This window comes from Carassius auratus, unplaced genomic scaffold (genome assembly GCF_003368295.1).
Source record: "Carassius auratus strain Wakin unplaced genomic scaffold, ASM336829v1 scaf_tig00027159, whole genome shotgun sequence".
Taxonomy (NCBI): domain Eukaryota; kingdom Metazoa; phylum Chordata; class Actinopteri; order Cypriniformes; family Cyprinidae; genus Carassius; species Carassius auratus.
In genome coordinates this window covers 230,806-255,443 of record NW_020525570.1, presented here as the reverse complement: position 1 = coordinate 255,443, position 24,638 = coordinate 230,806, and the positions used below count along the sequence as shown (strand labels likewise).

Below are 24,638 nucleotides of genomic sequence, written 5' to 3'. Positions count from 1 at the left end.
AAATTCCCAACAAAGAGTGGAGCACCGACGACGACGTGCTGCCGCACTTTAGCATTACAGATATCTTCGGTTACCTTGTTAGTTTTGTAAGCGCCTACACTTAGTTCGGAAGTTACAAGTCATCGGAGTCTTATGTGCAGTTCAAATGGATGGGTTCAGGAGCTGCAGATCGTAAAGCCGCAAACGGACAAAGGTAAGCCGCGCTCTTTTGTAACTGTTAGTGCTAACAACCACTCACACGTGTAACTTTTAACTATGTGTTTCAAGAGTGTAGTTAGTAGCTGTCAACCCTCCCGTTTTTTCCGGGGTTCTCGCGTATTTTAGCTCTTTTCCCGCTGTTTTCTCGTTTTAGTATTTTCCTGTAAAATATCCCGTTAGGTCTTTCTTCCATCGGACCTGTCAGTTTCTGTGCTGTTGTCCTGTTGCTAACTTACCCCCTTGCCCTTCCAGCGAAACAGGTGTTTTAAAAGCCTCGTTTTGCTTACTTGAAAGCAACCTTAGCGTGATTTTGGGCTTTTTAAGATAGCGTGGTTGTTGTGAGAGCACGATTTCACGCCAGTCTGTAAGCAATGTCACGTCAGACCTAGCTTCACAACTCGCTTAGTTAATGCAGCTGTCTTGTAGTACGGATTTTTGCGGTCAGCAGAGGGATAGCAACAAAAAGATGAATGTTGATTTTTTTTTTTCCTCATATTGGATAAAAAAAAATTCCATCTGTTCAATGATGACTTAAGCTTTATAAAGTAAATATTCAGATGCTATGGCCACTGCTTAAAAGTATAATTGTTCAGAATGTGCAGTTTTACTGTACTATAACTAAATGTTGTAAAAAAAATCGAATCATAAATATGTTACTTATGTTACTTTTACTTATTTTGTGCATTATTTGTGTGCAACACTGGCAGAGATCTCATTTAACGTTTGAACCAGTACCTTTGATCTTCACCTCAGTTTAGACATTTTAATTTCTTATATATATATATATATATATACACACACACACACACACACACGCACAGATATACTTGGATTAGGTTGATCCAATCCAACATTTGAAACCCAGCACAAAAGAAAGTTGAGTTACCTGTTCCATGGGTTGCAAAATCTGCATCATTCTGATAAAGATTAAACTTTTTGAACTCCGGCTCAGCATGAATGGGCAGTATTTCTATTCATATAAAATATTTTGTATTTTAATACATTTAATCTTAGTATTTTTCAAATTTCTAAATTCATTTTTGCCAACCATTACTATACATCTGATTTCCTGTATCAACAAGTATACAAAAATACTAAATAGAGAAATACTAAGATTTAAATACAAAAATAATATTTAAAAAGGAGGTTGATAGCCTACCTTATGTATTTTGAAAATTAAAAAGTACTCTGATTAAATGTTTGAAGAGCACCTAATATGGCATTTCAAATGTTCCAAATATTGTTTTAGAAGTCCTCAACAACAGTTTTGCATGGATGCAATGACAAAAAAGACTTATAATGTTTTCTTATAATATGCATTTATTTTTACCTGTTTTGACAGCGATTCTCAAATGATTCGTTTAGTGATTCACTTTTAAAAACCCCGCCTTTACGTGACGTTAGCGAGTATAGCCCAGGGTTCTTATTGTAAAAGCACAATCAGTCTTTGTTTGCGTTAACTCGATGCATAAACATAACGTTTTTACAAACAACAACAAAAAAAAGAGCAGTTACGTTACTACGAGGTATGACTCTATTCTTAAAGAAAACTCTGAAAACAACGACAACGATATCTCAATACAATTGTCATTGAAGACCTAGAAGCTAAATGGTGCTTACACAACAAACCAAACAATTATTAAGCATGCTACATAAAACATAAAAGCATCAATTATTAATAACACTTACAGGTTGTGATACGGAGGAGGAAGCTGAATCTTCCTTCAATATCAGCCGGCTCGTGACTCCACGTTTGATTGCATTTAAGTTTGTAAAGCAATCCTGTTCAAAATGGCGTGAACAAAGCACAAGGCTCGGACTATACTTCTGTGGTACAGTTGTATATACAGGGTTTATGCGGGGTTGTAAAAGGTAGTAAATTAAATTATGCCAAATTAAGGCCAGTAAAAAGTAGTAAACGTCATCTGACGTGGTAGTAAATTTTCGAATCCCCATCTAACTGGGTCCATATCATGGGTGTCCAAACTACGGCCCGCAGCCAGGGTCCGAAATTAACACCCGCCAAGCGCGGTTAGTTTTTCAGTTTGGCGAGTAAATCTCAAAAGGCTATCCGCCACACTGGCGGGTGAATGTTCATCATACCAAAATAGTAATAAAAAATATTACAATTGCCTTTTGTAATGTTATGATGCCTGAAAATTAGTTCAAATCTCTTGCGAATCTAGAGCGAGCGCACGGCCGAGAGGGAGAGACCTTGCATGTGTGTGTCTCTCTCTCTCTCTCATGCAGTGGTGACGCGTTTATATAAACGTCACCTAAACACTGTAAAAAAAATATTATGACATTTTAATTGTTTAATAATAAACAAGTGTTTCTGTGTCAGCTGCAAAGATGAAGTCAACACTGACTCGCGATCTTCGCAGTAGTGAACGCGCCAGAGAAAAATGCATTTCTTAGGCGTATAGCCTACTTTTATTTAGTTTTGAATGGTTCTGTTTAAAAGTAGAAATTTCAAGCTTTCTAATAGATAACCGCTCCTGACTTTCTCTTTCTCGCTCTCTCTGGTTCTCTATCTCTCCCTCCCAGTGTTGAAATTAAGTTATAATTGCCTCATTCAATTGTGATTTAATTATGTTATTAATTAATTTTGGAAAGATATTTCATGTCTTTACTTGTCACTTTACTTAACACTGCTACAGTTTAAGTTTGAAGCCGTGTTGGTAGTAAAAAATATTGTGATGGTAGTAAAATAGGTGGTAAAAGGGTAGTAAATTCAATTTAAGAATCTCTGTATAAACCCTGATATATGAATTGTAGCCACTTAGTCTTCAAATGCTCATCCTTGGGCAGATGAAAAAAATTTGCTTTTGAGTCGCACTTCAGAACACAGCATCTCGTCGCCATGATGTTTTCTAGTTTTCACTGGCGTCTTGGAGTGCAATAAGTGGGCGTGTCGTATTCAAATAACTTGACAAGTTGACGTCATCTAGTCAGAGAAAAAGCTTCGGTCTTCCACAGATTCATAAAAATGACTCAGTCGACTCTTACTTTTGAAAGACAATAACTTTATATACGGTGCACTGTAATATTTCAAACTTTGCAGGATGTTTTTGTACACTTAGATCTATGTTACACACTACATGAAAGGTAAATTTCAAAATTCCATGATGGGTGCTCTTTAAATGTTACACATTAGATTTTTTTTCAAAGGTAGGCTATTTAAATACAAAATAGTATTTTATATTTCAAATACATGTATTTTTATATACACACATCTTATGTTAACACAAACTTTTGGAAGCGATTAATCGTGATTTATCGATTTGACAGCCCTAGTTTAAATCCAAATGTTTCAGATCACCCTCAAATTCAGGGTAATATTAAATAAGACTTTTCTATAAGTCATTTAAATAATGAATGTATAATGTACAATACTAGAATACAGCAACTCTTTTGTTTAATTAATACATTGTTAACATTAGCATTAATTATTTATAATTATTAATTATTCCTGGAAACCATCTAAACAACATGAACATTTTCTATATATTTTTATTTTTATTTTTATTTTTTTTTATTTGGGCATTTAACCTGTGAACTCAAGAGACACCGGTTTCTCCTACAAAAACGATTTTCCAACTTGATCTCTATCTAACCAACTCATGTTGAGGAAGGTTTTTTTCATCCACACTCATCCAAAAACTACTGAACACACTTAAGTTAATCAATCAAGACTCAACAGTTTATCACAGAAATTTAATGACGACCCAACACAGTGGTCAAATGTGGTCATTTCTATTGACTGTACACAAAATGCATGTCATTGAACAACTGTACTGCAGCACAAGTGTAACATCCTTGTTTTTTCGATTGTTAAACTCAACCACGTCCCTTATATTTACACCAAGTTCTATAGATATTTCTCTATATATCGTTTGTACAATGTACAATGTTTTAATCAAGGGAAATTATAATAGCAAACAAATTCTGTAAGACTCTGATCCAGCCAAAGCATGCATGTTTTTGTCTAATAAACATGTCAAATGGTGTGCATTAGTGAAGTTAAAGCATGTTTTACAGCCTTGAAGAAAAAAGCTGAAGCCAAGAAACACAGAGCAACTTTTTTTTTTTTTTATGTGAGGAGGTACAGCTTTTACAAACACTTAATGACATTGGCCTCTGCTTTACATTTGGCTACACGGAAAAGCATCCATGCTAAGCACAAGAAACAGGTCAGATGAGAAATCCTTGTATATGTGCCAAGTATTGCTTTTACAAATCTAGTTTTGTGTACATAAATGATGGGGTCTATTGAAGACATTGTGTATATAAGCAGGTCCAATCTATAACATGACATAAAAATGATTTATCCTTGTCGGTTTTTGTGCTAGCTTATCAAAGCAATGATATTTTGCAAAGGCAAGGACATAGATACAGATACATTATGACTCATCTCTCTAGCACAAAATAGCAGATAGGGATTTCACAATAAATGTACTCCGTAAGAAAATAAAGTAACTATAAAGTTTCTTTAAAATAAATGTATCTTCACAGTTTTGAATTATTTGCATCATGATATTGTTATTCCGAAGTCAGCTACATATCAATAATCTGTTTGTATTTTAATTGGCAAATTTAGCAATAATCCAACCTTTCATGTTATATGAGGATGTTTATAACCAAGTTATTCCATTACTGTACATGAAATTTAAATCTTACAACACATATCTAAACAAAACTGGACTCTTGGACAGCACTAACAGCTAGGGATGGGTACCGAAACCCGGTATTAAAATGGCTCCGGGGCTAAATTATTAAAGACCGTAGTATCAGTAAGATCTGACAGTATCGGTTCTGCTTTCTGTAGGGGAGACCGGGGATGGTTGTAACACGGGGAGAGTTGTAACACTACCAATTCCATGAATCAGGGGCAAGATAGGAGTCATGTGACAATTTCAGTTTCATCAGGCTTCCTTTACAATCCCACATGGAGGTTTTCCAGTCTGTGTTGCTATCTCTCCTTAAGCTACAGCAGAAAATCTTATTCTGAGGTCAGAAAGTAAAAAAAAATAACAAGATAATATTTTGTTTAGTACTTCTACCGTTGTAGATAATGTTGTATGAGTTATATCAGGTCAAACTGTAGTTTCTCTAGTAAAGAATGGTTTATCAACCTTTTGCCAATTTCAAAGCACCATGCTAATACAGCTTGCTAAACAATGGGTGACAGTGAAGGGGTAGGTTGTAACACGTGTTTTGAAAGTGTTACAACCATCCCCTTACATACAACCAAGAACATTTTTGTGATTTTAACAATTCTACAGAATTACTAGAACTTGTGACTGGTAAAGAATGCATTTCATTTGTTCATTCTCTGGAGTGGGGATAAACATACGTCTGTTAATTTGCTCAAACACACAAACACACACACACACACACATTTTGTGAAAAGTGTGTTCATCCCATAGGTGTATTGGTTTTTATACTGTGCAAACTGTATATTCTATGGCCCTTCACCAACCCTACACCTAACCCTAAGCCTCACAGGAAACTTTGTGCATTTTTACTTTTTCAAAAAAACTCATTCTGTATGATTTATAAGTGTTTTGAAAAATGGGGACATGGGTTATGTGCTCATAAGTCACTCTCTCCTTGTAATACCTGTGTCATACCCATGTCATTATACATAGTTGTGTCCTGATATGACACAAAAACAAGAACACACACACACACACACACACACACACACACACACACGAATGTGCACATACAGACATGCACACACACAAAGGCACACATGCACAAAAACACACAATATGCTCATACACTCCCCATATTCACACATATTTATTGTTGCAGTCATTCATTTAAAATAAAACTGTTTTTGTGTCAAATCACTTGGAGTACCCTTAGTTTTTGTATATTTTGTCTACCTGTTACAACTTACCCCAGTATGTGTTACAACCTACCCCAGTAGTGGGGTAGGTTGTAACAAAGGACCACCTTGTATTTGTCATCATCTCACAAAGTCTGTGATATAGTTGAATACATTTAAATTGTTGCCATTTGTAGTATAAACATGTGGGTACTTTGCCAAGAAGTTTTAGACTTGTAGCCAAAAGAAAAAGGTAATTTTAGGCGTTGAAGAAAAAAGTGTTACAACCATCCCCGGTCTCCCCTACTGGCGGGAAAAATAATGTACTATGTATTTTTGCTTAATAGTGTTATCATGCACATTTTATCTCACCAAACATTTCTAATGTTCGATCATATTAAGACGTTTGTCTGTGAGATCTGCGAGATCGCTCATGTGCGCCGCGGAGGCTGTCTGTCAGTCAGTAACACACACACACCACAACGAGTGCAGCGCACGCACAGACACGATAACAGTATGAAAACTCCCGCTTAATAATAAAAAGTGACGGTGGCGAAAAGAGATTTGCTTAATAATGTTATCGTGCACATTTTATCTTACCAAACATTTCTAATTTGCGATATTAAGACGTTTGTCTGTGAGATCTGCAAGATCTCTCAAGCACGCCGCGGAGGCTGTCAGTCAGTCACACACACACACACACACACACACACACACACACCACAACAAGAACGAGCGAGGCGCACACACACGCATAATAAGGGGCCGTTCACATATCAAGTCTTTTGCATGCTCAAGTTCGTAATTTCAAATGTAGGCGCGTGATATGCATGCTCATAATGGAAGTGATGCAGTTGCGACGCGCACGCAGTGCGACGAGCTCGTTTTTTCCAGGCACGTCCGAACCGCATCGAGTTAAAAACATCTCAACAACGTTGAAAGCTCAGCCAAGATGAAGGAACAGCTGATAACTGTATGTTTTTTTTTTTTTAATTAATTTAGTAGCAGTGCTACTGCAAGCAGTTTTTAGTGCTGCAAATCCATTTATCCATTGCTGAAATTTTCGCATCTTCATGGAGAGAGCAGGTCATGGTTGCTCAGCAACGGCAGACTCCTCTGGAGCGCAAGTGCCCGAAGGCTTTGGGGAAAAAAAATCAGAAAGCGGCGTGCCTAGCGTTTTCCATGCATTTTAAGACGCGATATGTGAACGGCCCCTACAGTATGAAAACTCCTGCTTAATACCAAGAGTGACGATGGCAGAGACAGCAAAACATTCCAAAGTGTGGTTATACTTCACTAGAGTTGATGCAGACAACGCTGGTTGTCATAAGTGCAACAAAATTTTTGCATGTAAGGGCGGAAACACAAGCAATCTTTCAAAAGTGCATTATGTGCAGACAGAGAAATGCAAAGTTTTCGACTGCATAACACAACACAAATGAACACAACACAAAGTACCGATAAGAATACCGTTAAAGTACCGGACCGTTAAGCAGTATCGGTAAGAGTAGTAATACCGTTAAAACCTTAACGATACCCATCCCTACTAACAGCATGTGTAAGATGCATACCTTTTATAATCATATATTATCCAATATTCATATCCCATGTGTGCCAATAAATGGTTGAATTTCTTATGTTATTTCTGGATAATCTTTGGATGAAATGTTATATATTTCTAAATCTGTTACTTTGGGTTGTATGTCCAGTACAGTTTCGAACTTACTATCATCCTGAAGGGTTATGCTGTGTTCACACCAAACGCGAATAGAGTGTCAAATTCGCGTATACCGCGTCTAGTTTGCTGCTTGAACATTTTGATGCTGTATTCACACCAAACGCGAATAGAGCGTCAAATTCGCGTCTACCGCGCCTAGTTTGCTGCTTGAACATTTTGAGATCATTCGAGCGTGAAATTAACTTCACAACAGATGCGAATTCGCGTCATGCGGGGGCTTCTGCCAGCTGAGTTCACTCAGCATTTTCAACCGCCATTTTATTCTGATAATTTTCAAAATATTACTGTTATCGTGTCATGAAATGTAGTTTTGTAAAAGTATTTCAGGCGAGAACGTAGTTGTTTGAAACTCAAATATGCAGTTTATTTATAAAGACAGTGTCTATTTAAAAAAAAATGTTTCGCTGATTTCGGAGATGAGCTCCATGCGATCAGCGGGAGCTCAGAGCTCATGTATCCACCGAGAGCAGCCTCACCTCGGCTAGACCTTCTGACATTTGCCGCTCGCTCTGATGTCTCTTTAGTGGTTCAAGATAAAATTTAATTAATTTGGGGTAAAACGAAACGTTTCTTATCTTTGGCCTTTATTCAATTAATCTATTAATATGTTTTTATATATATATAAAAATGAGGCGAATTCGCGTCTTCCGCGCCACGCCGCAAGACCTCCAGACATGCTAGACTTCGCACGAAACGCTCAATTCTCGCGTCAATGAGGCGAATTCGCGTATTCCGCACCGCGCTAAACGTCTCAAGCTGTGTTCACACCAAACGCGAAGAGAGTGTCAAATTCGTGTCTAGTTTGCCGCTTGAACATTTTGAGATCATTCATTCAATCAATAATCATTTAATTGCGCTCCCATGTTAACAGGTTAGAGCTTGCAGACTGCCTGCGTGAGATGTGTGGAAAATGCGTGCATGCTAGAAATAGAACCGACGCATATTTTTTCATGCGACACGCAAGCGTGTTGGAAGCATTTCCAGGCAAAATGTAATAGGAAAATGTTAAAATGTAATTTTGTACACAAATACATATTAATTCATGACACTTTGATGTTTGAAAGTCTATAGGTTGACATATATTCAGATTAGGGGTGTAACGGTATGCAAAAATCACGGTTTGGTTCATTTTCGGTACTGTAAGGGAAAGAAATGCGAACATTACACTGCAGGTTGTTTGCTACTATGAACTTTTTTTAACAATTTGTTTACACTTTTTTTTTTTATATTTTATAAAATAAAGAGTAAGAAATAATATACTGCTGCAAAGTTCTCCACTAAATAAAATACTCTCTCAAACCAATCTCATATAATAAAATTTAATGAAAAATATAAATAACTATATTACCAATCCCAGCTTGTAGGCCTGCTCATATTTAAAAAAAATATATATATATAACTTTTAAAATGCAGCATCAACAGTTTCAGTTTTTAGCCCTGCTCAGATTTTGTTATTGCGTTGGACCGATCAGAATTGAGAGCAAAGGTCTGTTTAAATGCCGACGGGAGCTGCGTTTCAATTACAATTGTTTTTTTCCTAGTTGTAGTGACAGTCACACTCGCGTGATGCCTTTTGAAAACATTAACAGTAGGCTTTATATTTATGCTCAACATTAAATATATTGGGTAATGCTTTAGAATAAGCTTCCGTTAGTTAACTACTGTCGTTAACATGAACTAAGCAAGAACAATCCTTCTACAGCATTTATAAGTCTTAGTTCATGTTAATTTCAACATTTACTAATGCATTATTTAAATCAAAAGTTGTGCTTGTTAACATTAGTTAATGCACTGTGAATTACCATTAACTAATGGAACCTTATTCTAAAGTGTTACCATATATTGTTGTCGTGAAGACAAGATCCTGATCTTTCGGCGGCCTCCCTCTGTCACCTACAGCAGCGTACCAGCGCCGCGTCAGGCACACTTCTGGTGTGTAAAGACGCAGAGACGCCACGCTCACACCCAGTGTGTCACCGGCCTCATTCGCGTGTAAACGCACCTTTGCATTGACTTAACATTGAAATCATTCGTGCTTGGTGTGAACACAGCATTACAGACAAACTCATGAACACCGGAACATGCACACTTAAAACAGCTTGTTTTGTGTTGGCTTCACATTTTTCACATTGAACAAAAGCAGTGCAGCAGATGAGGACTGGGAAAATGTACATTGCGACCAGTGCAATGGCATCTTTCATAACACATGATTTCAACATACTCGCAAGCAATGAAGACAGTAAAACCCCGCACAAAGGGTTGCTAGGAAATCTGCGTCCACCAAAAGGAAAATTAGCTTTTTGTGTTTTACAGAGGATCCATGCAGATTATTTGACAAAGATCGTTGGTTACGTGAACTGCTCAGTTTTAAGTGTACTAAGCACAGTGGTAGATCAGAGGGTCTTTAAAACATGTGGCTTGAAACAAATAGTTCAGGCCTAATGCGCTGCTGGACACAATGAATTTTAGGTGAGACGCATAAACTAAAAGCAACAAATTTAGTCTATCATTGGTTGGATAATTTGTGTTGGTTCAGTCTACAAATGGCTGAAGGTAGCAAATCCTTAAAACTGCAAAGCGTTAAACACAAGTGCTAGGATTTAAACAGCTGGCATTCTTATTGTTCAGTGACACAAATACCAAAACTTGTAGTTGGATGTGATTATTAAGTATACAAAACACCTCCTTTGTAAAACTCTACGCTTAGTGGATGTTATTGTCCAACTTGAACACAAATGGCTGGGGAAACTTGATGGCTGCATCACCTAACTTGACATGCATCATTTGTTTTAGTGTCTCTTGGAGGGAATGTTAGACAAATTTAAAGTTCAGAAGGCAGGCTAACAATATCAAGTCAATTGGAGAGTAATGTAAAACTGTCCTCAGCAGGTAGCATGACAATTGTTTTTCAAGTTCAGTTCCACCTAAAAATGAACCCCATCCATTTGCATGCATTGCTGAGGCAGTAATGACATCAGGAGCCATGGTTTCCCTGGGCACTAACATGGGTCGGGCGACATAATGCTGTCGTAATGTTGTTAGAATGTTTCCACATAAACGTAGCCCTTGGAATGGTATGAGTTCAGCAGGCTGACGTTTCTGCAACATGGTGGAGGTGTGAGCCTGTGCAGTGACACTCAATCTCTCAGTCTTCCCTACAGAATATCCCACCGGGCCGGTGCTGTCGTGATAGGTGAAGTTTGAAATGTCTCCAACCAGTTGGCACATAATTAATGGAGCTCTCGGTGAAAGCGCTGTATGGAGCGGTTGGTGTGAGTTTGGCCAAAGTGTCAGACGATGGAGCCCTTGGAAGTGGAGAGATGGATGGAGCGGATCCGCAGGGCCAGGGTTCTCTCCAGGTCATGGAGGACATCGTAGGATGGGCCTGGACCGGGGCTCTCTGCAGGAACCTCATACAGTAATTGCTTAAAGTTCTCCAGCTCGATCAGGAGCACCATGTTCTTCAGGAAGTAGCCCTCGATGAAGCCTCCCAACTCCAGAGCCCCCAGGAACTGAGGATGTGTGAAACATAATGTGAGTCTTAACATTCCTAATAGAGATTTCAGCACTCTTCTTACTTTGTTAAGGGATTAAAAAAAAAACTAAGTTGTATTTAATTCTGAATTATGAAGCCCTGCAAAGCTATACAGTAGAGGTAAAAAAAAACAAAAAAAACAAGCAGTACTATACTGTACCTCATATGGAAAAGTTCATGTTTAGTTTGCTTCTGAGGGGAAGGGTTGAAAATGTTGGCGCACATACTTGTGCAATTTTCTTTTTGTCTTAATTTTTTGTGGTATATTTCTAAAGATTCAAGACAAGCCGAGCTGGTGACATTTACATAGACGGATGAGTAATTATTAAAGCTGGTTGCATTCATCTAATTAATGTCATTAACCTATGCAAGTAGGAATGTTGATCCAAGGTTTAACAAATATACAGTGTGCAATGCCCAAACCTGACTGTACAGATAACTATCTAGGGCAATGTATAAACAAGGCATTACACAGAGCAAGATAACCTAGGATTATATTTGGTAATTGGCTAAACTGCAAAATATATATAAAATTTTCATAAGTAATTTTCCCTATTCAGTCTGTGCTAATATTTTTTCATATTGTATATTAATTATACATTTACATAATCTTATCACAATGGTTTCATTCAATTTGGTTTTTGACAGCTACAACACACTATTTCCCACTGTCAAATCACCTTTTTTACTGCACAAAATAAACGAATGACTGAACAGGAAAATTTCATTTTCATAATTGAATGTTTCAGAGTACCTTGGCATGTTTGTATATGTCCACACAGGTGTCAGTGGTGATGTTCTTGGAGCAGATTATTTCACAGTGTCTTTGGAGAGCCTCAAGTTGGAAGAACTTGGCTGCAGACAGGAGCTTTGAAGCAGAGGGAGCGACAGTGAGCCAAACTCATCAAGCTGCTTTCAGGTTTATCACGATCGAGAGCAATCGCTTAATTAAATTTAAAATACATAAGCATTTATCACAATTTCTGCTGCAGTTCTACATGCAAGAGAGCCTCCATCTGGTGACGATGGAGATAAATGAGAGATGATATATTTTTCTTAAAGTTTTCTATGAGTAATCTTGCCCATATCATCAGACCGTAACTCATTCATTCATCACATTCAACATCCTCTCAAGTCATCAGTCATTAAGTCATCATTAGTGCGAGGGAAAAATGGTTTAGGGTAGGAGGTATTATGATCTTAAAGGAGGAAAAGAGAAGGGAATATTTAATACCTCCATAACTTCAGTGTTCCTGATGTGCAGTGACTCAGTGCCACCACAGTAGAGATACTGCATTACCAGCTGAAATACAACAAAATGTTCTCAAACTTTCAAGGCACATTTTAAAGCATATGAGCTTAGACACACATTTTGTCACTAAGCCGAACAGCTGACAGAGGTAGGAATCAGACTAGCATAGTTTGACTGTAATACCGACATGTGTTAGAGTAGGACTTATGAGTCAACCTGAAAAATGTTGTACTTGACATGACTGATCTCGATGCACGTGTTCTCAGCTGCTGGTCTGTTAGAGAGCAGAGACTTAAACCTGGAAAGAGAAACATGAACATCCGTTAAAAGCTGTATTATTACTAAATCAAGTATTTATAGAGAGATTTGTAAAGATATAAGATGTGAGTTATGTAGTTATTCTGAAAACCTTGCAGGAATGAGTTCTAGAGTGGTACAGGTGTGTGGTTTATGTGCAGGCTGTGATGTCACGCAATGATAATGACCTCATGAATATGAAATGAGTTCATTCGGACATTACCCTTCTAGACCATCCAGTCCCTGCACGAATTATAATTCTTGTAGACATTGCAGATTTGAAAAGGTCTTATGTCTGCTCAGATATATCTACATTAGCTTTTATTGTCTAAAAGTTATCTTGAGATAAAGTGAAGCATATACAAGATAGCAAAATTAAAAATATATATATATATATGTTGACATTTCAGTTTAATATATATGACTATTTCTTTAAAGAAATATTATGTTCGCTCTTCTGAATTCCTTGTAATTTGTGAGAATTTTTCTTTTCAGTTCATGTGCACTAAAAAAATAATAAAAATAAGTATTATATAATATAACTAAAGGTTTAAAAAGACGTGTGTATATATATATATATATTAGTGATGGGCATAGATTAATCTCACTGTGATCTTGAAATTAATCTAGATTAAAATGACTCATTCTAATTCTGCCGAAGGCATTCAGAATATGTGTGTTACCCAAATAAAATTGACAAACAGTAAGTCTTTGAGAAGGGGTTTATCAAGCTAGGTGGTGCATTAGAAAAGGGCCTCATCTCCTGTTTCCAAAATGCATCACAAAGTGCTTGAAAAAGCTGTAAACTAATTCCACATTGCACAAGGTGCAAACAACCTTACGCCTGTTTCACACATACTACGTCTGCAGCGTGTATTTTTTTAAAAAGAGCAAAAATAAGCAAATTCGATGTTCAAGTGTTTTGAGACGCCTTTCTCCGCGTGAGCCCTGAACACCAGAACACCGCTCTTTTACATCTTTTTGTTTGTTCAAACTGCGATTTGTATTTGTTCATTCAGCTTTTCCGCGTCTTGTGTTTGGATGCTTTAGTGTTTAAATCGACAAGCGGTAAGGCTTAAAAACATGTGGAAAAGATAAGCTTTCGTGACAATGAGCAGCAGTGGCCCGTCAACTGTCCTGAACGTCTTTTTAGGCTGTCCTCAGCCAGTCGGTTATATAAAATATCAAGGTGAAAGTCATCATAGCTTGCTTAGTATAGACCCAGCTCCCAACCCACGGCGATATTTTTTTTTATCGCCCGATAAGAGTTTCACGTTAACGCAGCACATTAATGCCGATAACGGCCCACCACTAATATATATATATATTACACAAGTAAAAAAAAATTTTTGGCCAAAAGTTGAATACTGCGACACCATTAAACATGTTTGACCAGGACTACCTTTTTTTAATTTCTCTTTTTTGGACCAAACTATTTAAAATAGGTATTGTTAATTAAAATAAAGCTGAAATAATGTAATAGTATTAGTAAAAAAAAAAAAAAAGCTAAAATTAGAAAAATCTGCCTTTGCTACATGAAACTAAACAAGATTAAATTGTAATAATAGAAGTGTGTTATTTTTGCTCAGTTTATGTTCTTTGAAATAATATCAGGAGCTGAAACTACAGTGAATTGTAGTCATTAATTAATGCGAGCCAACTAATTTAGTGTGCGCACTAAAAGTGAAGAACCAAAGTCCCAAGTCCTGGCGCCCCTGCTGTGGAATAGATTCTACAAAATTAAGACATACCTTGGTGAGGCAGTGAAGAGCAGCACTTTATGTGCATAAAAGGGCTTTCCTTCCACCAGAAACGTCACGTCAGACATCTCTTTATTATTGAGAAATTGTGGATCTGTAGGAAGCAACAAATCAAATGTCCCCACGTCTGAGATGCAATATTACACAACAGTGATTACACAAGGTTCTTCATTATTCAGTACTGCCATGTCTTGTGTTTGACAGGCTGTCATCAACACATTTCAAGCTTGAATATTTCTCCTTTACAATTGCAATAGCTTTAACAAAGGCTAGAGGGCACTAGTGTTCCTCCAAAACTTTGAGCGTCAAATTAAATTTGAACAAAATTGAATATTCTTTAATTGTATTTCTGTGTCTCCTGAGAGAAAAAGTGTCCTTGTGTGCCCTAGAACTGTAGTTTGCAAGGATTTAAAAAGCACACTTTAACTATTCAATCAGATAAATGTGAATCCTCGTGCAGCACAAGCCGAGTTGGCCTTTTTTTATTGATCTAAATTGAACAGATAGTTCCAGTCATCTCTGTTTTTCATTAGCAGAGCAAGGACAGACACAATCACTGGCCATGTTGTGTCTAAAAAGTAAGTTATGCTATTTAAGCTTATAAAACTGTCTGCACAAGCAGTTTTGTTGATGTACTGAATTGCGGCACAGGCAAAGCATTCTTGCTTGTTTGATAATATTCAATTATTGATATTGTTAGTAGAGGCAGGGCAGAGCTGGAGTCGCTTTTGAAGATGAACTTAACAAGGAGCTGCGACTGACATACTCACCCAAACGAGACGTTTGCTTCTTTTTGATCTCGGTGAGTTTGGGGATTGGGAAAGGCCCGTAGCACTGGGTAAAGATGACTGACAACTGCTGGCTGAGCACTTCGTTCTATAGTGCACACAAACACATTCACTGCAGTTAGACCTTGAATTCTGTTATCTAAAAGTAAAATGCATCCAAGCCTACGGTAATCCAAACACAGCACTTATGATGAGCTCTGTAATTAGAGGATTTATGAGGTTAAGTACAGAGAAAGCTGGAACTGAGGTGGCTGACATTGATTGTCTGTTTGCTCGGAGTCAGGGACTGACACTCAGTGATAACAATAATGCAGAGACTTACGAGGGACATTAAATTCTGAAGTGCTGCAAAAATAATTGAAATGGTAATATGACAACGAAACTATGCTGTAACACCAGAGAGACCAAAACACACATTGCTAAGACAAAAGCTTCAATCAGTAAATAAGGTACAAATTAAATCTATTAAATTACATTTGTGTATAATTTACTTTCTTCTATTCAAGCTAATATTTTAATAATATTTGAAAACATTAGCTGGGATAGAAGAAAGCATTTCAACATTTTTGTTTTATCTAAATTATGCACACATGTAATTTACTACATTTTGGCAAAAAAAGTGCGAGACTACCTGTTTTATTCTACCAATGGCAAACAAAACTATTAAAAATTGTTGTCGTTAATTGGAATAAAGCTGAAACAAAGTAAAATAAAATAATAAAATAAAATAAAGTATTAGATGAAAAACTTGAAGCTAAATTTGAGATGTTGCCTTTATTACATGAAATGAAGTAACAAAGATGACTAAAACAAACTGAAATAAAAATAAATGTTTTTTTAATTAAAATTTGTTTAAAAAAAAAAGTAAATAAGAAACAAAATTAAAGCTAAAAGGAAATATTTAAAAAAAACTGAAAATAACAACTTGAAATATAAATAAAATAAATCAACTTAATATTTTAAAATAAAAAGATAATTCAGCATTAATAAAAGCTAATAGTACATAACACAAAAATTACACTAATGTGAAGAGCAGCTCTGAATTTAAACACTTCACACTTAAACAAACAAAAAAGAGGTTGCACAGGTGACTAAAACTATAAATACTACACTTTGAATGTCTACTGATACGATCAGCATGTAAATACAGGACTGAAACTGGCTCAGACTATAATAAAACCCTGAGAATGGACCTTGCTGGCTCGAAGGATCTGGAACATGAGTGGCAGTCCGTGCGTGACGAGTTCCTCCGTGTACTCGTCTTCTTTAATGCAGCTGAAGTCCTTCAGCAGGCCTTGGATCAGCGGCCGCCGCTGCTGCACGAAGCATGTTCGCAGGGACTCCAGCCACGTGTGCAGGGTCCATGGCACGCCTGCATATGGAATCAATATATCAGTTAATGTGACATTTCACAATCGATCTGTCCATCCATCCGCACAAAATGTCAAGCCTGTCCCAACAATCAATCTGTCAATATTCTGTAAGGAGAACCAACGACCCCACATATTTGAATGGTAGTGTAAATACAGTTAGTAGATAAATAAGGTGCATAGTGTTTTCATGACCGAAAACAAAGCAAAATAAACGATAGGTACTCAAATCTTGTTAACTAACTATTAAAGGGATTCAAACATCTTTCAAAGATTTGATGCACTAACCTGGTAAACTTTGGCAAGTGATTAGTTCAGCCTCAAAAGTGAGTCATATTTTAATCACAATGGACTGATAAAGAGTGGGATTTGGAAGTTGCATAAGCTGGTTAAGATTGGTCATGTCATTTAGTGCTTGTCATTTTTATGTGCAATATGCATCAGATGCCATTTGACGCTGAGACTAAACGGTGCATGACAGAAGTGAGCCAGGCGGTTGATGTCTGTGGTAGTCGTGCAGTGTTTTTACTAACCCAGGCTGCGGATGTCTATGGTAATGTCCACATGTCCGTGCTCGGCACTGTGGTACATGGCCTCGCGGAGGGCCCTTAGTTTGGCCTTGCCTGTCCGGAGAGTGGCTTCGTTCTGTGGCACTCTCCTCTCTACGGTCTCAGAGCCCTCGGCTAGGATCTCCTCCAGAGACAGCACGTCCCCCTTGTCCTTTTCCACCTGGGACAGAAGCCTCCGGAACACGTTTCTGCAGGAGCAAGTGCACGTCACAAACTCACTCAGGCGTTACTACTTATTAAAGGAATGGTTCACTCAAAGTTAAAATGTTTTTCCATGAAACACAAAATAAGAATTTTCAAGATTATTATTATTTTACACTGGCTATTGCAAGACATCAGATTACTTATATGATTACCATTCGTGATATAAATCCTGAAAAATATTAAGCATATTAATTGTTTTTAGTATTACAAATAATATTAACACTTTTTTATGCATTGATAATAATAACAAATGTTTCTTGATCACCAAAATATTAGCTTACTACAATGATTTCTGAAGGATCATGTTCAGTTTTGAATTAAAAAAATTCACCTTTGGAATAAATTATATAACAGGAATAAATCACATTTAAAAAAATAACAAATAGAAGACTTATTTTAAACTGCGATTATTATTTGACAGTATTACTGTTATAACTTGTTTTACTAAATAAATGCAGCCTTGGTGACCATGAGAGACTTTAAAAAGTTTTTTTAGCAACCCCAAACTTTTGAACGGTATTAAAAGGATGAGATTCAGAATGACAGTGAGTAAAGGAAAATTAAAATGTTTGTGTGAATTACCTTTAAGAAGAGTTTGTCATATATTGTCATAATCGGACTGTTTTAAACAAAACCACGAGGATTACTTGCATCATTTCTATAATCAGCAGATTGATGAGAACAAAGAGTTCTATGAAACATCTATGAAATGCCTTGAGCGCTTCTTTGTTTATGACTTCCATTTATCAATGCATTACAATGTGTTTTTCTTCTCCACTTTGCTGGATTTTCTCAAGATTGTATGTCTGGAAACTCATATACCTTCATAAAAGTACCAGCACTCTGCAACAGATCTAATATGCATAAACGACCAATCGCTGCGGCATGCACCACTGCAAACATCTCTAGGACTTAAGCTAAAGACATCCAGTTCTGGCTCAGACGTCGCTACACATCCCTCTCTAATAACGGATTGTCTTAATACCTCAGAGGTGAGTGAGTTGGCCGTCAAACACACTGGATTCTGATTCAGACGTATGCAGTGTGAATTTCAATGAGTTTCCATAATACAGCGCTGGCCATAGGTGAGAGTAAATGAATGAGCATGCAATCATCCATACGTTTGCCAGCAAAGGAGAGTGATGGGGCTGGAATTATGGTAGTAAATTACACAGGATTGTGCAGCCAAACACACCAGCTCAGGTTTTTTGCGTGCCAATAACAACACATCAGGGGTTCAGATCTGATAGATTGAGTTTCTGCAGTCAGAATGATTTATAAGGACACAGGAATAATTATAAGCGGTGACAAATGTGTCAATGAACTAATGAAAGTTTGGTTCCCTGTTGTGCTGGTGGAGAATGTGTTGTCACTTTATATATTTCATATGCTGCTGAGTCATTGGGTGTGCGTTACCTGTGTCCATGTGATGCTGCCAGGCTGTACGAGTTCATTTCACCCAGCGGACCAGAAGAAATGCCATTTCGGTAAGTGGTGCCAATCAAAGGGTCCGCTCCTCTTTCCAAAAGCAGACTGACCAGTTCAAAGTTGCCTGTTAAAATGCAAGACAATTAATATTCAATTTGGCTGATGGTTTTATTCAAAGCAATGTAATTAGACACCTATTGTGCTATTAAGATCAGCGGAGACATATTGCTGTTAACAACTAGTGGAATATGTGGAAAAAAATCCATGTCAATCATATGATGATAAAGCATAAAAGCGTAAAAATAATTTAAGTGTGAAAAACTGTGTTAGTCAATCATAATCATGTCAATAAATCTAAAATAAATAAAATTAATAAAAATAAAGTGTGTAAAAAAAAATGTCAATCCTGTTTGTAGTAAAAAAATAAATTACAAATTAAAAAGTATGACACCCTTCCTAATTAATAGTCCTGTCAATAAATCAAAAATAAACAAAAATAAATTGATACAAATAAATAAATGCAGTTTGAAAAAATATATTTTTGCAAACTACAGTCATGTCAATACATAAAAAATACTAACCAAAATTTATAAAAATAACTAAATCAGGTGTGAATAATCTGTTAATCATGTAAAGATATTAATAAACATTTATTTAAATTGTTATATTCAATCATAACCATGTCATTAAACTAATAAAAAATTAATTAATTAAATTAAATAAATTGTGACAGCATTTACTCAGTTATATAACCCCTTTTCTTTCCAGGTTTATAACAAATTGGGCTAGAAAAGATTTGTATAATTTATTTATTTTCTTTTGTTTAGTTTAATAAGGGGATTGAAATGTGGATTTTGTTTGTTATTTTAGCCTGATTGACTCCTCATGCTACAATTCCACCAATCAAAACCAGATACAGCATAAATTTAAAAGAAAAAGTCTTTAACTCTTTTCCATCCTGGTTTGACCTTAAATGGGTCATAAAAATTAATGTACATATTCTACTATCATGTGAATCCAGAGAATCAAACTCATGATGTTGATGTTGTAAGTCCTTGTTTTACCAGTTGAGCTACAGGACAAAGTAATTATCAGCCGGACCGTCTAGCAACCCGTCCGCAGATTGATTTGCTAATGTAAATTAGCAGCCTGTCCTGTGCACATCCACAATGTAATGAGGGAAAAGTGTTTCTACATTAGAAGGAAAAACCGAATGCTGACAGTGGGGGTAATTGAGCCAGCATACAGCAAATGAGGCATAATCAATGAGGCCTGATGGGCTTTGGATCCAATGAGGCTCAGACAATTCCATCCACAGCCATTTCTGGTGTGTCACAGGGGAACACAGGCATACGGTTAAACCCGTTTCAGCTCAATCGGTTTGGCTTGTGCTCCTTGATTCTCCTCCACTGCAGGAGATGATACAATTTTTGTGCACCCCATCTGTTTTTATCACCAAGAAGGTGTCCATTACCAGCTGACTGAAACCTGAATTACCCAAGTCTTCAATAGTCTGCACACTAAGTGGGGCAGACAGGTAATTTTCAGCATTATGCTGGAAAACACTCTGCAAATGTAAATGAATATCACTCAGGTCAATCCATATTCATAGGACTGCCACAGCCGGGATTATGAAATCTCATTTGGCACTGGTTTCCATACATCATTCCACCATGTGGACTTGTCACATTCACACTGTGGATGTAAAAAAAAAAAAAAAAAGGCTCCTGACGCTAAAGCTCATTAGCAGGTTTGCAAAGGGCACTTAAGAGCGATGCAGTCCCATCAGTCTCTGAATAATACTATTACAGCTCTGGAACCAGACTGGCACTCAAAAGTATAATGCCTTCAGTTTGTCAGCTCACAGTCTGCAAGGACCATTTTGCCGAAATTAGAGGCACAAAAGGAACAGAATGTAACCATTTAAAAATGGGTCCTGGGTGTATCATACAAAACCATCTAATGCAGATTCATATAATGCACAAAAAACTTGTTCACTCTTTGTCATCAAAGATTTGACTCACATATGGAATGTCCATCATGTAAATGTCATTTTGTAGTGTAATGTAAAAAATAAATAAATGTTTCTGTAATTTTATCAAATCAAATTCATGTTAATAAAACAATAAAAAAAAATATTTAATTATATACTTATTGTTAAAAATGTAGATAAAATATTTGAACTGTGTGAACTTGAGGGAAACTCCATGTTTGCAGATGCCACTAAGCTTGACATTTTGCTATTTAATCAATGAAATGCACACATTTCTGTGGCTTCAGTGTCCAAACACATTTTGGGGTCACTTGATGATGTGTTTTCTGGTACCTGCCGCAGATGCCAACTGTAGAGGCGTCTCTGTGTAGTTCTCTGTGCCATCTTGAATCGCTCCCTCCACATTTGCTCGGGCATCCAGCAGAAGCTGCTCAATAATGAAAGAAGTGCAATTATTATAAAACACATTTCAGAGGATATACCTTTAATATCACCAAGACATCAGTAAATATAAATGCAGTAATTGCATTAAATTAACCGTCTTTATGGTAATCTGGTCGTAACTTTTCTTAATCTTGCTTTAAGTGGGTGATTTTAGTCTGTTTGGCTGGTATTAAAAGGAAAATGAGAAATTATTCCTACAGAAAGCAACAAAGAGAAGGATTTTGGTTATAACTCCAACTGTTGTGGATGTGTGTTTGTGCGAGATTAAGCATCCCAAGAAATAATCACCTTGCCTTTCCATTTTTCCTGGAAGAGCTAAATAAGTGGGCCTCAGCAGGTCATCAGATTCAACACTTCTAGTATTTATTGTCAAAGTAAGACTTCATTCCATTTTTGGCATAAACAACAGAGTGCGCAGTCAATAAACTGGCCTCAAACTTCAAAGCATTCCTCATTCTACCTATTCATAATATGAATCCATGCCCATTCAAGTTCCTCTGACCCAGCACCATCCAGCCCACAACTAACATCAAACTGTTTCTTTGTGCCATTATTATTATGATGGTGGCATCATAATAATAACTGAGGAAAGTGCAAAGGTGGAAGGCATTGACAGCGCCACTACCTGCACGACAGGGACGTGTCCGTGTGACACGGCGAATGTGAGTGGAGTCCCCTGCCTGGTGTCAGGATAAACTGAGGGGTGCTTGTGTAGTGAGCTGGGCACCTGGGAATCATATAGGTCAAGTTCAGGGAGAGAAAAATTCAGCCATTATATACCAGCACACTAAGCTCCAATTGCGGAATTGCAGGAAAACGAGAAAAAAAAAGGGGGAAGGTATGAGTGAATGAGTAAGCGGAAAGTTGGAAAGTTCTTCCACCGTCTGGCTGTTTTGTTAATTCGAGCAAAGAGAAGAAGAAAGAGCTAGTGCTCGTTTTGTTTCTCCAAACCCCTTCTTTCCATCCAGCCCACATTAATCTGGAGTTTACTTGCATTCGGTCTCCTTTGGACAACTCCTACATGCCCTCCTTGCTTTATTTAAAATCCTGACCACAGTTTAGGATCTAGTTCATGGTTTTCATAGCAATAATGCAAAGACTGCAGGAAGAATAATTGGCAGCGAGTTCAGAGGTGTAAGTGAGTAAGTGACTAATGTACAAAGCACCAAAAAAGTAGGCTTTTGGGTGGCATTAATGTTTACAGTTGTACTGCATACAAAACTGAGCTCTCCTGTAATCGGGATAAATTATGCAGGCATCTGTTCATATCTCGGCAAACATGACCTCTTGGAACCAACTGTTCATGTGGGATTAAGGTTATACAATTGTTTGCACAAGGAAACTTTTGGCAAATAACTGCACATCTGCCCACTTGCTGATACTCTTCTTGAGCTTAATGCATTTTGTAAAACAAGGTAATATTAATGTATATGCATTTGGTGCTTTGTGCCCAAGTCAGCGACTTGTCTTCTAAGGGTCAAACAAAAAAGACGACATAAGGTAAAAGAGCACAAGATCACATCATGACATATACAAAAGAGAATTTCATGAAAAACCGTCAAGAAAGTCAAGAATCCCCCCCATATATATATATAAAATGTTGCATAAGTAGAATGAAGGACATAAAATGAGTAGACATAGAATGAGTATCTATTCATTGTGGTAGTATTTGTTACAGTGCCCAAATCTTTTTGTATTTTTTTAAGAACAATTACTGTAATACAGTTAAGAATAAGCTAAATTACTTATATTACAGTCAACATTGAGAATACTGAGAATTCTCATCCATATTATGGTAATTGTCAGAAAACATACTTAACTGCCATGAACATAATGTCACAATGCAGAAAATGTAATGATTCAAAAATAGGCTTCACTTTCTTTATGCAACATATAACTCGTGTATGGTGAAATAAGACCTGGACACATTCTTGATCGGTTTCAGGAGATTCACCCCTAAGGCAAATACATGAAACATGTTGATTTAAAATAAATGAAGGACTTTTATATTAGCATGACAGAGTAACTGTTGCTTTATGCAAGGTAGCCAATTGAATCCAATTTTATTTTCACGTTTCATGCTTTTCAACCTCAGTGCTTCACAATCAGTGTATCTACTTTAGGCAATCATTTCATTTTCCCACCTTTTTTTATATAAATAGCATTAAAAATAGGACATTTGTACAAACATGTTCAGTTCATTGGAAATCAACAGCACATCTCATTTGCTCGAAATCTCATTAAATATTCATGAGATCCATGAGAACCTAAGTAGACACACCTACATGCACATACAACCACTATTTAATTCACAAGCGCATGCAAACAGCATCGGGAAGAGGACAGAGAGAATAGTATGTTAGTTTTATAGAGACAGGTTAGCTTAACAGACACAGTGCAAAAACACGCTACAAGACACTTCTATATTCTCCACCAATAAATACTGACCTCACTGTTGATATCTGCTCCAGCGTCCAGCAGCATTTGCACCATGGCCTCGTCCCCACGGACGCACGAGTACATCAGAGGGGTCATTCCCTAAACAACAAACAAAAAACGCTGAACACCTACAGTACACGTGTCATAGTATGAGCCCATTGTGTAGAGCCTACAGCACAAGCTACTGCGGGACTAGTTATGCAACGTCTGAAAATAACCTTTTCACGAGACCCTAAAATGCCCATTTAAATGAACTGAGCGGAACACTAATCTTTATGGATGATGTTCAATTAATGCACTTATGCATATATACATTAGACCATCAAATCTACAGCTGCTTCAGAGAAACACAAACATAAAATCAGTGCATGAAGGCACAAAGTCAGCAATTAGCTGTTTTTAAACACAGCCTTTCAGAGTGCTAATAAATTATATTTATATACTGTTTCTTGATCCTCTACATTACAGTGACTTTACTACGGTGAAAGGGGTTTAAATACCCTGCTTCATTTTGTGCCTTAAACTTCTCTATAAACACTTAATTGTATAACTAACTCAAGAGCATGCAATTCTGCAAACAGTTTTCACCATGAAGGAGATTCATTTGTCAGTTGAGACGTATTTTCCCTCACGGCTCTTCTTGAAGTAACGAGTACCATATTTGCCAGCGTGATTTTGGAGTTACTCTCAATGATTCTCAGCTGGACTCCAACAATTGTCTGTGTCATCACATTTCCCACATTTGTCTGGTTTTGTCTCCGTGTTGCATCAAGTTTACATGTTAGTT

The 24,638-nt window shown here is 37.0% G+C and overlaps 1 protein-coding gene across 3 annotated transcripts in view; it reads right to left on the bottom strand.

Annotated features, from left to right (window-relative positions):
- Positions 1–10,972: 10,972 nt before the first annotated feature.
- LOC113079084 (ankyrin repeat and BTB/POZ domain-containing protein BTBD11-A-like) overlaps positions 10,973–24,638 on the bottom strand; it is a 105,983-nt gene continuing 92,317 nt past the window's right edge. For 2 of the 3 annotated variants that reach the window (XM_026251278.1, XM_026251281.1), the window contains 12 exons: positions 23,861–23,950; positions 22,038–22,139; positions 21,302–21,395; positions 18,964–19,099; positions 17,308–17,531; positions 16,598–16,776; positions 15,387–15,492; positions 14,608–14,710; positions 12,776–12,857; positions 12,542–12,610; positions 12,062–12,175; positions 10,973–11,284 (listed from right to left, as the gene is read on the bottom strand). In XM_026251278.1, coding sequence (XP_026107063.1) covers positions 11,063–11,284; positions 12,062–12,175; positions 12,542–12,610; positions 12,776–12,857; positions 14,608–14,710; positions 15,387–15,492; positions 16,598–16,776; positions 17,308–17,531; positions 18,964–19,099; positions 21,302–21,395; positions 22,038–22,139; positions 23,861–23,950 — 1,521 coding nt within the window. In that variant the 3' untranslated portion in view covers positions 10,973–11,062. The remainder of the gene's footprint in view (positions 11,285–12,061; positions 12,176–12,541; positions 12,611–12,775; positions 12,858–14,607; positions 14,711–15,386; positions 15,493–16,597; positions 16,777–17,307; positions 17,532–18,963; positions 19,100–21,301; positions 21,396–22,037; positions 22,140–23,860; positions 23,951–24,638) is intronic. The other variant, XM_026251279.1, reaches the window with a different exon arrangement.